General features: G+C 45.3%; 1 protein-coding gene across 1 annotated transcript in view; it reads right to left on the bottom strand.

The window, feature by feature from the left end:
- Positions 1-5506: 5506 nt before the first annotated feature.
- PROC (protein C (inactivator of coagulation factors Va and VIIIa)) overlaps positions 5507-15089 on the bottom strand; it is a 12908-nt gene continuing 3325 nt past the window's right edge. Inside the window, exons 4-8 of the mRNA XM_009993517.1 lie at positions 13964-14074; positions 13196-13336; positions 12740-12849; positions 11669-11786; positions 5507-6075 (exon numbers count right to left, since the gene is read on the bottom strand). Of these exons, the coding sequence (XP_009991819.1) occupies positions 5507-6075; positions 11669-11786; positions 12740-12849; positions 13196-13336; positions 13964-14074 (1049 nt within the window). The remainder of the gene's footprint in view (positions 6076-11668; positions 11787-12739; positions 12850-13195; positions 13337-13963; positions 14075-15089) is intronic.

Here is a 15089-nt window from a genome sequence, read left to right as displayed (position 1 = left end):
AGGGAAACCCAGTTCTGGTGGATTAATCTTGAACAACCACCCAGTTTTGTCTCAAAGTTCCCACTGATAAACTGTGCAAAGGTTCAGCTCAGGTATCCAAGGAGCAAATTCCAGCCTTAATCCTACCTTCCCAATAAATGTCAATGTGTCTGTTCCTGTACTCACCTTTTTCACAGTTGTCTCCTCCAAATTTGGGGGGGCAGATGCAAAAGTAAGTGTAGTGTCTTATTTTGCAGACTCTACCATTTTTACAGGGCTTTGCACTACATGGATTTAAACCTAAGAGGAAGCAGGAAGACATAGTGTAATTCCAGGAATCAAGCCTGGCTTTAAACTGCCACATAATTCTTGGTACCCAGAAGGGACACAAGAAATGGATTTCTTAAAAAAATACCTTTTTTTACCTACCTTTGTAATGGAACCAAAAGTCTATCTGCCAAAAGGAATCACAAATGAAGGAATCAGTCAATAAATGAGAAAAAAAAGTTGGTTTAGGGTACATGTGAATTAACATTTTTATTAGAAGCACAAAATACTTTCTCAGAGCAGATCCCTGATCAGCAGCATGCACATTGCTTTCATTTGCATTGTGGGCCAGCCACAGAATGTGTACACTGGGCTGTACTGGAATGAAAAGGAGATGGAAAGCTTAGAGCCGTAAACACTGCAGCCAGTGAAGAAGTCTGTGGTCCCAGCCCAGGACTTCTGAGTGACACAGTGATGAATCTCTTCCAGAAAATAGTTGGCATTTATGGACTTTCAGCACCTCATGGGCTTCATCTTTGCTCACAAACACTAGGGAAAAAAAAATAAATGGAACAGTTGATACTGGAGAAGAGCAAGTTGGCATCATTAGAGCCACAGCTGTGCTTGCTTCCAGTTGAGTAAACAATATAAAGAGGTAACAATCCACAGGAAAATAACATTAGCCTGTGTTCCAACAAAAGAACACCAGGAGTTTAAGTGTTCTTTTAGGGAATCAAAAGATCAACGACTGAGACTTGCAGATGAGTGCAGAATTTTTTTTTATTCCACAAGATTTCAGAACATTACAGCTTCTTCTTCGGCAGCTGGTTGTATTTTTCTGCCCCACCATCCTGCTTCACAACAATTACTAGTTGCTTGGCTGTGTGTGCACGTGGAAGCAAAGATGCAAGGAGAGGTTTGGTCTGTATTTGGTGTCAGCTTTGTTAGATACTCATCAGGGAGACCCAGTGCTTTCCAGGCCGGACAGACACCACTCCTTCAGTCAACGAAATACATCAAGTCTTGGTTTTGTACTTACATTTAGTTCCTCTCAACTTGGCTTCACTACCTGCCCTCCTCCTGCAATGTCTTAAGAGCTATTACTGCTGATAAATTAAGTGAGGGGTAGCCAGAAGAGGGACTATGGCAGTAAGGTCCTCCCCAGGTACTCCTCCTGCTGCTCCATAGCAAGTCTTTGCCGTGGCATCTCTAGCTGAAGTGCAGTGCTCCCAGAGTTTTCCAGCCAGGATGCTCTGAAGGAAAATTACACCATTGTGGATATGCCCATCTCATCCCTCTTGACCCTACTTCCAAACCCCATCCCTCTGGCAGATGAAGGAGCTGCTGCTAAGAAGCATTTTACGAAGAAAGCTCACCCTGTGATCCTAACAAGGCTGCTAAAATCCATAAAGCAGTTCACTTGACAGTTCTCTGTTTCCCTACTCATGGTTTAGTGTCCTAGACAAGCCCTCTGACAGTGAACCCAGTTTTGGAGATGGACCATAAACACATATTTCTTTGCAGCTGTGGGGTGACTATCTCTGGCAATGACTGAAATTGAACAATAATATTGAATTTCTTAATTTATAGGCAATTAGAAAAAGCCCACAAAAACTCTCAGGCAAGAAAAGCTTTTGGGCAGATCCTGATGTCTGGGGCAATGGTTTGAAGCTTAAAGAGGGGAGATTCAGGTTGGACATTAGGAAAAAGTTCTTCCCTGTAAGGGTGATGAGATGCTGGAACAGGTTGCCCAGAGTGGTCATGGAAGCCCCATCCCTGGCAGTGTTGAAGGGCAGGTTGGATGGGGCTTGGAGCAGCCTGGTCTGGTGGGTGTCCCTGCCCATGCAGGGGGTTGGATCTAGATGATCTTTAAGGTCCCTTCCAACCCAAACCATTCTATGATTCTATGAAAATGTCCTTCACTTACATCAGTGAAACTGTCCTTGACCACCCCTGGGGTCATCTTAAGAGGATTTACCTCTGTTTAGGTACCTCATAGAGGATGTGCCTGTTGTAAAACCTTCTGGTTTGCAGATGCCACTCCCTCTTCTGCTCTTCCTCCTCTGCCAGGACAGCTGTAATGATTTGTGAGATCCTGCACATTCTCAGGCCTGTTCCCAACCTCCCTGAAGCCAGTTCCAGACCTTGTATAGTTGTGGTAAAATCAATGTGAGGTCAGAGAACACATATTGAAAATGCCATGCAAAAATAAATCCAACCTTGGGTTGAATATCATACGGAGAATATTCAATGGGAAACTTCAATGGGATATTGGTGGAAGTGGGAAGTTAAAAAAGGTTGATGTCTCTTGGAAATATATATATAAATATATATATGAATATTCATTTTTCTCTTGTGCATTTCAGAATGAGCTTCTTCAACCCAGAGGACAATAGAGGAACATATTTTCAGTTTAAATGCCAAGATTGCCACAATAAGACAATTAAAAAGGTAATTCTGAATATGAAAAGGGACAGCTGCTGTTGATGGAGCACATCAGCAGGAGAAACACCACGAGTGAGGTACTGCTCTCCATTTAATGAGCATTCAGAATACTCTGACTTCCTCCTGATTTCCTTCTGAGGGAAAAGAAGATTTAAATTGGTATATGGTCACAAAAACAAGGGTGAATTAGTGTCCTGATTTTAGGACAGAACTGATTTTGTCATGTTAAACTGTGATGATTAGCCTGAAAAAAAAAAAAGAAAAAATAAGAAAAAAAGATGAAGAAGTAGAAGCAAGAGGACAAGAGAAGGGACAAAGAAATCAAATTCTACCCAGTTTGTTTTGATCTGATGGCCATTGTTTCTCCAAGCCACAGCAACACTGCACAAAACGAGTTCCAACACTGGCAAGGCAGTATGTGAGATGGACCTGGCCCAGGATGTGGAGCAGGGTCTGATCCAGAGCCCACAGAAGCAATACAAAAGCTCTGGTGCCCATGGGAGATGTGGAGCAGGCCCAGAGCTCACGGGGGCTGGAGTCAGCACCAGCCCAAGCCTGGGGCAGCTGCTGGGGACAGTGAGGGGCCTGTCAGGTGAGGCCAGGCACACAAACCCGCTGAGGAAACCATCCAGCACACACCCAGCTGTGCAAGTTACTGGATAAAGTCTGTATTTCGTCATGTTACCTTTCAGGCTAAATCATCTACCAGGACTAGATGCCACATACCTCTTTGCTCTCTGTATCATGTTTCCGAACCACAGGATCCAGAATGCACTGACTTCACACAGAACCATGCAATTATACTCACTTTCTTCTTCAGTTTTTTAGAAGACAGGAGAGAGATTTGGATGTACACCAGAAACAGCCAAGAGGTCAAGAGGTTGATCATTAACCAGTCACAAATATTGACAGAGACAAGCTTCTGACCTCCATGGAACACATTTGAAATCCAACATCAGAAGAAAATTGTGGGCATTTACACACACACACGTGTGCATTACAATTTTAAAAAAAGAAACAAAAAAAAAGTCCTTGATAACAACCTTCAACAACAAAAGCTACTTCTTTGCAACAAATTTCTGCAGGAAAATCTGGAATTTTTAAGAGATTGTTTCTGATACTCCCTCATCTTTTTTTTTCAGTAGGCAAGACCAACTGATCTGGAAAATACACAAGCAGTTCTGTCAACATCTGTTGAAATATGCAGAGCTGTGAGTGTGTAGAAGGATCCACAAGCAGTCACCTGCAGGAAGGCGAATACTGACCTGCAACAGTCACAGCTACACCTTCTGCCTTTAATTAGACCGGAGTTGTACTGGCTTTGAACACCATCATGTTCTTCCTTGCACTTCAGTGATGAGCAGGATCAGCCTTCTTGGAAGCATGTGTTCTTGGTGCAGGCTCTGGCTGGAGGGCTGCTCCTCAAAATGTCTTAATTATTGAAAAATATGGTTTAACCTTTGTTGATCCTTAAACACAGTCCCAAATAAAAAAGGGGAAGGGGAAAAAAAGGGAACAAGCAAACCAGAGAGTGTGACATACAGATGTCTGACTGTAGTCCAGTTTCAGGTCACCTCCAACAGGAAGCCCTCAGCCTGTTAGTTCTTTTATGCATTAATCAACTTCAGCACTTGCTTAATAAGCTTGTAAGACAACAAGACTTAGTCCACAGGTTTAAGAGGTATTAAGCCTCTTTGCTGGCACCATCTTAAATTTCTTGCCATTTTCTTGCACCTGAGGTTTTTTTCATCGAACAATCTCATCACAACAGCAGTCTGAAGTTCTTCACTGATGCAAATATGGATCAAAATGCTGATTGAGATGTTGGAAACGTTTAATTGTGCCAAAGTTAGTTTCACTTTTTGTTTTCCTTAGAAGTTTAATTATATTTAGCAGGCTTAAGTGCTAAGATTAAAACCAAGTATAAACGTGATATTAAACTTCATTTTGACTATTAATACATCCTCTGAAGTTCCTTTATTTACTCTTTACTGATGCACACACAAACACACAGATGCATACACACACACACGGTTATCAGCAGGTATTACCATGCTAGTATGACCTGCAGCTGGTGGCATCCACTACAAATGGGAATGAGCAAGTGTTTGCTTAGCTTGCTCATTGAAGAGATACCTCAGGATAAATAGAGTATGAAAAAGCTTGGAATTAAACCTTCTTTTCTTAATAACATCAGAATCAGGCATTGAGTGTACAAAGAAAATTGTACACATTGAGTGTACAAAGAACATAGAATACAGAGAAGCTGTAGTGACCAGCTGGATGGACCTTCCTGGTGAGCACTGGAGCAAGATTTGAACGAGTGGAAACAGTCGGGGATGTGGTTAAAATTTCATTGTGTTGAAAGAACAACTCTACAGAGCAAACCAAAAGAGTTGCTGTGGATAGGATGTCAGAATAAAGCTGCAATGGCAGCACTGTATCACCATGGTGATTGTTAAAACACTTTTCTCTGTGCCTTCCTGTCCCCACCCCAACCAATTCAGATGTTTGACACTTAAGAGCTGGAGTTGTCTGGTCATGGCCTGGTTTATTTTCTACATCTTAGCTCAACGGGGTGTTGCTTCTTACCTGCAAGGCCTGATCAGATCCATGCTACAAATAACACAACCTGGAAACTCAGCAGTGCAAGCAATGTAAAAAAGTAATTAAAGAAAAAAAAAAAGAGGTACCAAGGAAAACAGTAGACAAGTTTAACATACACTCAACATTTAATTCTGCAGAGATGACAGTCCATTACACTGCTTACTGTCACTAGCAGGTAGCCACAATATTCCAGCCCCTCAGTATCAAGTCAGCCCTTCCATGAAACTGACATCTCATCTATGTGGTGTTGGATCCACTGAAGGTACTGACTAACTTTGGTGTAGACTCCAAATTTCTTCCTGTTTCCACAGCCTTCACCCCAGCTCACCAGTCCTACCAAGAACCAAGTCTCCTTATACGTAGTGACCATGGGGCCTCCACTGTCCCCAATGCAGGAATCCTTTCTGTCTCCCAGGCTCCCAGCACACAGCATGTTGTCAGTGACAGGAAATCTCATGGCCTGGGCACACTCGTTCCGGGCAACAATGGGGATTTGGATGTAACTGAGGAGATTAGAGTAAATGGTGTCAACTTCACTTGTGCTGCCCCAGCCAGTTACCAGCATCTGCTTCCCACTTCTTGTCAGCTCCTGTTCTGACAGGTGACGGGTGGGAAGGCAGATAGGGAGCGCATATTTGTTGTACACCACGGGCTCAGCCAAGTGCAGCATGGCTATGTCATTATCCGAGGTCTCCTTGGTGTAATTCTCGTGGCTCACATATTTATCAACCCAAATGGCTTGCTCATCTACCTCGGTACGGAGACGGTGGAATTTACCTGGAAGAGCAAGATGACAGATGCTACTGAACCTTGAACACCAATGCACCTGGAGTAACTTGGGATTTAGAACTGTACTTCATGCTTTTCCTTCCCTTGTAATACAGACATTTGTTAATTTTATGTTGCATCATAGAATCACAGGGACTAGAAGGGACCTCTGAAGTCCAACCCCCTGCTGCAGCAGGAACACCCAGGGCAGATCACCCAAGAACATATCCAGACAGGTCTTGAAAGCCTCCAGAGAAGGAGACTCCACCACCTCTCTGGGCAGCCTGTCCCAGGGCTCCATCACCCTCACAATAAAGAAGTTTCTCCTCATGCTGAGGTGGAACGTCCTGTGTTGTTACTTGGTGCTGTTTCCCCTCATTCTATCACAGGCCCCACTGAACAGAGACTGGCCCATTCTTGACACCCACCCTGCAGATATTTATAGACATTAATAAGGTCTCAGTCTTCTCCAGACTGAACAGCCTTTCCTCATATGACAGATGTTCCAATCCCTTCATCATCCTTGTAGCCCTTTGTTGGACTCCAGTATATCCCTGTCGCTCTTGAACTGGGGAGCCCAGAACTGGACACAATACTCCAAATGTTCCTAACGGATAAATCTGCAAACTTTCTATACTTACCTAGATGCTCAGCATATATCACACTACATGAATTAGTACCTAGAGCTGTGGCCATCGGTTGTGTTCACACCACGATATGCTTCTGCCACAGGAGAGGTCTTCTTCAGGAGGAAGCAATCTTCTGGGAGGCAGCAGTAAAAGTTGGGAGAGCCAGCACACAGCAAAGCTCTTAGACACAACAGTGCAGGAGCTTTATGCTGCATAACCAGTGCCCAACTGCCTGAACTTTAGGATTTGCAAGATAATGACTGACTGATGAGGTTATTTCTTTCTGAAATCTTGCATCTGTATTTCAAGGAATTTTTGACCACTTAACACTTATGGTCATGAACGTTTGACCACTTAAGACTTCTCAGGGTTGTTTGTGCTATGCAGTTATGGAACAATAAGCAGGAAACTAAGGTGAAAAGGGCCAGGAAGGCAAGAATGAGCCATTTGCAAAATGCTGGAAAAGGAAAGACCATGACAGATCTCTCTGACAGGCTGTGAAGAGATAGTCTCAAGAGTAATTATCAGTGGCTGTCACATTTCTGAACTACTTCAGTGTGTAGTTGATCAAAATGCTTCTTCAGAGAGCTGTCCATCCTGTATGGTCTAGCTGCAGGTCCAAGTGCAAGAGAACATCCATGCCCACACGTCACCTCTGCCCACACTGCAGCTGTGTGACCCTGTATCCTTCCCTTCTTGCTGTCTCTAGAGGTGAGCTGGGAGTTGTTCATTATCACTACCTTTTAAAATGCCTACTTCACAAGATTATCCTACAAATTTGTTCCCTCACCCCCCTATTTGTTTTCTCTCAGTCTTTGAAACCCTCTTTGATACAAACTCTGCAGCCAAGCTGCTCTGATGTTGTATGACCAAGTCTTCTGAAGTTGCTTCAGCGTAAGGTCTCCTGTGCTTGAGCCTTTCAATGAGGTCTTGAAGCTGTTGGGGTTTTCATTTTCTGTAAATAGTGTCTTCAAACATCAGGACTATGCGATCCACAGTAGTTTGAGAAATACATTCTCAAAACCCCCCTTCAGTCCAGCTTTGGATCTTGAGCTTCCAGAGCAATAATTTCTGAGCCTCTCTTGCTCCTCTGCAGACAACCAAGGGAGATTTCATATATGGCCACAGTAGACAGTGAAACTGCTCTGACAGGCACCTGTATCAAGTGGCACGAAAGCCTGAAGAACTTGCTCTTTATCAAGCCAACACTCACAGGTCTGTTTTTTCTGGGTGACCCGCCTAGTGGATGAGGGGAAGGCTGTGGATATGGTTGACCTCGACTCCAGCAAGGCCTTGGACACAGTCTCCACAACATCCTCCTGGAGAAGCTGGCAGCCCACAGCTTGGACAGGTGCACCTTTGGCTGGGTCCAAAACTGGTTGGATGAGCAGGCCCAGGGAGTGATGGGGAATGGAGCTGCATCCAGCTGGTGTCTGGTGACCAGTGGTGTCCCCAGGATCAGTACTGGGCCCAGTCCTGTTCAACATTTTTACTGACAACCTGGATGTGGGGACTGAGTCCACCCTCAGTAAGTTCACAGATGACGCCACGTTGGGGGGGATGTCGATCTGCTGAAGGGTGGGAAGAAGCTGCAGGGGGACCTGGACAGGCTGGGTCAATGGGCCAAGGCCAATGGCATAAGGTCCAACAAGACCAAGTGCAGGGTCCTGCACTTTGGCCACAATCACCCCCTGCAGCACTACAGACTGGGGGAAGAGTGGCTGGAGAGCAGCCCAGCAGAGAGGGAACTGGGAGCACTGGTTGACAACCAGTTGAACATGAGCCAGCAGTGTGCCCAGGTGATCCAGAAGGCCAATGGCATCCTGGCTTGTGTCAGGAATGGTGTGGCCAGCAGGAGTAGAGAGGTGATTCTCCCCCTGTGCTCAGCACTTTTGAGGCCTCATCTCGAGCACTGTGTGCAGCTCTGGGCCCCTCACTGCAAGAAGAATCTTGAGGTGCTGGAGCAGGTCCAGGAGACAATGAGGCTGGTGAATGGACTGGAGGGAAAGTCTTACAGGGATGGGCTGAGGGAGCTGGGGGTGTTTAGTCTGGAGGAGACTCAGGGGGGACCTTCTCACTCTCTTCCACCACCTGAAGGGAGGTTGTGATCAGGTGGGGTTGGGCTCTTTTTCCAGGCAACCAGCAACAAGAGAAGAGGGCCTGGCCTGAAGCTGCTCCAGGGGAGGTTTAGGTCGGATATCAGGAAGCACTTCCTCATGGAGAGGGTGATCAGACATTGGAATGGCCTGCCCAGGGAAGTGGTGGAGGCACCATCCCTGGAGGTGTTCAAGGAAAGGCTGGATGTGGCACTTAGTGCCATGGTCTGGGGATGTGGTGATGTCAGATCATAGGCTTTTCCAGCCTTGGTGATTCTGTGTCAGAGCATAGTTTCTGCTAGGCTCCACATGCTCTGAACACAGGCATAGATACCCTCAGGTACCTATGGACAACCAAGTGATAGCTGTCACACTGGTGCTACTGTAGGAACAGCTGCCTCCAGCCCAGGAGAAGACCCTTTGAACCTCTGGTCCTGAATGCTCCTTTTCTCAGTTGAGTTATCCAGGTTCATATTCCAGAAGTCCTATCCACACACCAGAGGCTCTGTGAAATGCATCTGGTTCCTTCTACACAATAATGAGCACCTTCATGTTGTTGCTGGGAAAAAAATATTAACTGAGAAGTGCTACATAAACAAGGAAATGTAAGGCCTGTTCTCTGAAGGCAGAACCAGTATTTTGAATGGAATTATTGTTTTCACCTATCTGCCCTGTTTTCTTGGGAGATCTCAACACATTTCTGGATGCTCTTAACAAGGATGGAGGAACAAGTCTCACAAACAGGAAAAACAGGTTGTTCTCAAATCTTCCACGCTTCAGCTACTCTGACTTTCACTTCAGTCCCTAAGAAGGCACGTGGGTCCTGCTGCAGGACTGCTCCCTGAGCTCCTGAGCACAGCCCCAGGTGTGACTGCCCCTCCATGTCTGCTTGTGTGGGTGGCAAGCAGAAAGCGGCAGCAGGATGAGTCCAGAACAGTGTTGGGTGTCCCAGTCTGAGAGAGACAGGTCAAGTATCAGCCCTGCAGCCTCAGTGGAACATCTCCACCACTGTCATGGAGCTCATGCCTGCCCCATAGACACAGCAACCTCTCCATTCCAGGCTCTCTATCTACCTCATTAGGTACCTCCATGTACCTGAAGACATCCAGGGATTAAAGCATGCAGCTTTCTGATGAGAACTGCTTTTAAAAGTGCATGTAAAAGGACAACCATGTGGTGTTAGGCTGGGTCTTAAAAAGGTCCCCTTCTGCTGGACCTGGATTTTCATTTGGAGAAGAATCTCTTCCCTCTTGGCTGTGGACATCTCAGTCCTGTATACACCACTACCACAGTAAAGGACCCTCCTGTGGCTTCCATCTCACCACAGCAGCACTGCTGAAGGATGAATGAGAAGGGTTCTGCTCTCGTGTCACAACTGTCAGTCCATGGTCACACACTTGCTTCTTCCTCTAATAACAAGGAAAGTCTTTTGGGCAGCTAGCAAAGTGAGAGAAATTCCAGCCCCTACTGCTGACCATCCTTTTTCTCTTTACTCCCCTCAAATCTACAGGTAAGATATCTCCTGAGTCTCATTTAAGATTATAAAAAAGCACCAATCTTCTCAAGTCAGGGTTCTCAAGTGACGACACTTCTCACTGAAAATCACTTTTTATTCTTGCCAGAACACATCCCTTTTTCTTTGCTGCAGAGATTTCTGGGCATGGCAACCCCAGCTGAAAGCTTGTCCATCTGCACAGATCTCTACCAAGACCTGCAGTCACGGGAGTAATTTAAGTGCAGCCTCAATACATCCCCCATAGTTACCACTTCCCTGCTGACCTGTCCTCTTCAGATGACACTCAAAGCTACATCTAGAACTACAGAGCATTCAAACACTGCATCTGACAGTTGCTTTTCCCCTAGAACATTCCAAGATCCTTTACCAAGCAAACTGCACAGATTTCTTCTTTTTGGGTCTCGCTAAAACTAAATGTAAATATTGGCAATCGCTTAAAAGGGAAGAAAATTACTTTCTAGTAATAAAGATGTGTAGTCCATGTGCATGTTTCCAAACTATCACACACACTTCTCCTTGGAAGTTCCTCTGTGGAAAAGGTGGATATTCTGGGTCTAAGAGAACCCAAGGCTGTATCCTATGCTTTTCCATTCATCCCTTATGTTGAACCACAGAGGATGTACATAAACACATCTATTGTCTGTGTTCTGCATGTTCACAGGGTACATGGAACATGCACACAGAAAATATATCTCCAAGGCTGTGCCTACAGACTATATATCTGCAAGACACCACAATTACTGGGAACAAGCTATCCTTTCACTAAGGGAGAAAGAAAGCAGTTGAACTGTTTTGCCTCTGTCATCAGTGGTAGATAGAAAACACTAATTAAAAAATTCTGCTAAAGCATGAAGGGAATTCTAATTATTTTTGTTTGTTAATTCAGGAGCAGTACTGTATCTGCCATAGATTTTCTCACTCTTAAGAGCAGCAGTGCCAGGAAAGGCAGTGTTGCCACTCTGCAGCACCTCTCCTCGACTGAAGCTCTCCTAAGTAATAGTGTTCAAATGTATGAAAAGGCAGGAAGGTATTGGGATGACCTTCAATATTTTCATCACCAGAAACATACAAGCAGAAGAGACCAAGTCTTTCTATTTTACAAACAAGCAGCAGTGCTCAGAAGACATCAGCTCACTTCCACAGTAAGGCTGATAAGTGGGGCAAATGAAACCAGATTTTTACTGAACGTTTTTGTTCTGTGCTAAGGTGCGTATTAAATACTTCCTAGACGACCTACTCCTACAACCAAGAAGGAATTTAGTCTTCATAACCTGCTGGTCTTTCTCCTGAGATGATAAACCTTGGGAATGAGAGAGTTGTTTTAACAAAAAACAAAACAGGGACAGACTTTTTTTCCATACCAACTCTTACTTTGAGCCCCTCTTCTGTCTCCGTGCAGTGAGCTGCCGTTAGGACCCAAGACGGATGGATGAGAACACCCCCGCACAGGAACTTCCCTTTGCTGTTTTGCAGCATAATCTGAAACAAACAAAAAAAAAAGACAGATCTGACACTGCATGGAGCATTGCTCACAAAATGTTGTACACATTCTTCTTTGTGGCTGAAAAATGCCCAGACACCTCAAGCACCAAAGCACATCACAGTCATTGAAACCAAAGCTCTACAGTGGGGCAAAAGTCCTGTGAATAAGGTCTCTGTGGAACACCTACAAATAAGTTTTGGATATTCATCCTAAATGAAGACTAGCTTCAACCAAATCAGCAGAGATGATGCTGGTCACTGCAAAGAAGCACTTTGGTACTTCAAAGTTTTGAAACACAGAGTTCAAATGGGGCAATTTTTCTTGTGTTCACACCAAAAGACAGTGCCTCACCTTAGGCTGCAGCTCTCATGCTATATCCAAGAGAACCATCCATCTTTATCATCCAAGAGAACCAGGTCCTCACTAGTTGCACAATAAGCTCTGCAAGGTCTCTCCCTTCCCTGTGATGTCCCAACCTGCTCCATAAAGTCATGACATACTTTGCTGATTAAATCTGCTAACTTGAATTTATGACAGATGAGGCTTATAAGAACAGAACCAAGCAGAAAGGGGGTGATGTCCTCACCCTCCCACCATAAGGCTGTCACAGTAGCTGGAGCATGCAGCATAAGCTGCAGTAATTAAGTGGCCTTCCCCAAAAGGGAGAAAAAGAATAGGTAAGTGTCATCACTACGCGTGAAGCTATTGGCAAGGAAAAGTAAAGCACTTGGCAACAGTGAAAAGGTCAAGAGTCCCAACAACGTAACAAACTATTTTTTTCTGTTACTCCAACTTCTGGGTTGTTTTTGAAAAAGCTAAGCTAGGGGAATTTTGGCTTCATGTGATGCCACTACTAGTAATGTAGGAGTCTTTCTGGAGCAGATAGGCAGGCAGACCTGTTTGGGAAAGAGCTTGAATCATCTCTGGTAAGAAACTCTTTTCTCCTTACCTGCCAAGGGCTGCCTCCCCTTCTCCCTGTTTTTCCTTCAATGAGCCGAATATTCAGTCCGTTATTGGTGTCAACATAGTCCATTTTCACTCTTCCACAGGGGAACTCCACTACAGGAGATGCAAAGAAGTTAATGAGCAAAGACCAGATCACCCAGTCTGAAACCTCCTTCTAAAGGATTCCCTCCATCTCTCAATCCCAGGCAGTGCCTTCATGGAAGTCCCTCAGTGCTTTGCTGTTTCCTGATTCCTCCAGTAGGTCTCCATGAGGCAAACACAAGACAAAGGCACTAAATGGGGATGGAGTTGGGAAATGCAGGCACAGAGTTAACTCTGCATGGAATGGATGTTTTGAAAACATCCAAAACTACAAAGTGAACTACAGACAATTCTCCCGTAAAACTTCATGTTTTAATAATCCTTTGTCAGCTCTGGGCTAGGAATATCCTCGTCTTACCTACAGGTTTGCATGTGGTGTGGTCATTCATCAACTGGTAGCCAGAGGCACAACTGCAAGAGCGGCCCTGGTTGGCAGGGTCTTCCCTACAGAAATGGTCACATCCTCCATTATTGACAGAACAGTTGGTGTATCTGACCTCTATGGAAAATATTAACAGCAAGAGAGACATGAGAAGCTGGAAAGCCAGAGAGTCACAGGAAGCTAAAATAACAAGATGACATTGTGACTGAAGTGAGCAACAGTGACAGTGGATTTGGGTTGGCAGTTTTGGGCTTTGATAGCATGTTGGCCCTGAGACAGCAGAGACCCTGCAGGGGATGTAGTGCAAGTAACTGCAAAATGGTGATGCTAAGTGAGATAAACACTCATCCCTAAATATGCTACCCAGCTCTTGGCCAAGGAAGAAATTGTCACAGTCATGCCAATCACGTATCTGCAGTGGATTGTTTTCTCTCCTGTGTTGTATAAAAAAACAACCACCATCATCCCTCTGCTGACAGTCCTAAAGTAGCTGGAAACCCTGCTTTAAAGAATGATTTCCAGTATTTTTGTAAAATGTAGATATCTCAGCTCTTCAAGCCTCTCTCATGGCAACACAAAGTTCATTTTGCTTGCACAGAAAATGCTTTTACCACATCATGAAGCAAAAGAGAAATCATATAGTAAAGAAAACAAGTATATACTGTGCAATGACAGAAGTGTTGATCATATTACAGAATGCCATTTTATAGTGTTATGTTATAGTGGATTAAAGGCAGCATTTACCATAATTGCACAAAAACCCCTCCCAGCCTTTGTTACAGATGCATGAAAATTTTCCAATGTTGTCCTTGCATATCCCATTGGAACAAGGATGTGGGTTACACTGATCTCCATCTGAAACAGAGCCAGGAAAACAGAATCATACCAAGCTCACAGATCAAACACTAAGATTGACAGACCCTCCCCATGTTCCCAAGCACAACTCCCAGTTTCTGCCCCCTCTGTGGTGCTACCCCAGAGACAAGGGCATTTTGTGTGTTCTGAATTACAGCTGCAGACTGAGTGGAGTGGGCAGAGGGGGAAGAAAGTGCAGACCCTGAGGCAGGTAGGGCAGAGGGAGGTTACTGCAGAAGTGCAGTGATGGGGCTCCTCATTGGACCATGTCAGGCAGGGATGGAGCATCAGAGAGCACTTTGACCAGTGTCTTAGCTCTGGAGAGATGACTGATGGAAAACACAGGTGCACCTCATGTATATATGCATGTATGATAGGACAGGAAAACATTCTTTGCACATCTCACATACAAATGTTCTGGTTTGGTGGGTTTTTTGATAGCAGGGGAAGGGCCCCAGGGGTGGCTCTGGTAAGAAGCTGAGAAGCTGCCCCTGCTCCAAACCAGCCAAGGAGCCATTAGAGGAACAACATATGTGCCTCTGCCATTAACATACAAAAGAAGGGATGCAACACCTGAGCAGACGAGCACTTAAAGAAAAAAAAGAGCTCAGCATGGGAAGAAGAGGGTGCTGGTGGTTGGTGAGGAAGAAGGGGAAGGTGCCCAAGCAGTTTCCCTGCAGCCCATGGCGAGATGGCAGCTCTGCCCCTGCACGTGTGGAGGAAAGTGGGGAACATTCCCTGGGGGTGCCAGGAGGGGTGAACTTGGCCAGTGGACTTGGATTTTATGGCCAGAGGATTTGCTGCCTGTGGCCTTGGATGGTGCAGCTGTGGAAGCCCCCGGGCCAGGGGAGGTGCCTGTTCTCAAACATCCTGTGACTCTGCGGGCAGCGCTGGAGCAGCTCCGGGCTGGTGGGAAGGGCTCCTGGAGGAGAGGTTGGTGGAGGATCTGCCATGGGAGGGACCCGTGGGGAGCAGGGCAGGACTGTGAGGAATCCTTCCTGAGGAGGAAGGAGCA

Source organism: Chaetura pelagica, unplaced genomic scaffold (genome assembly GCF_000747805.2).
Source record: "Chaetura pelagica isolate M959 unplaced genomic scaffold, ChaPel_1.0 scaffold192, whole genome shotgun sequence".
Classification (NCBI taxonomy): Eukaryota; Metazoa; Chordata; class Aves; order Apodiformes; family Apodidae; genus Chaetura; species Chaetura pelagica.
This window is presented reverse-complemented; position numbering and strand designations above follow the sequence as displayed.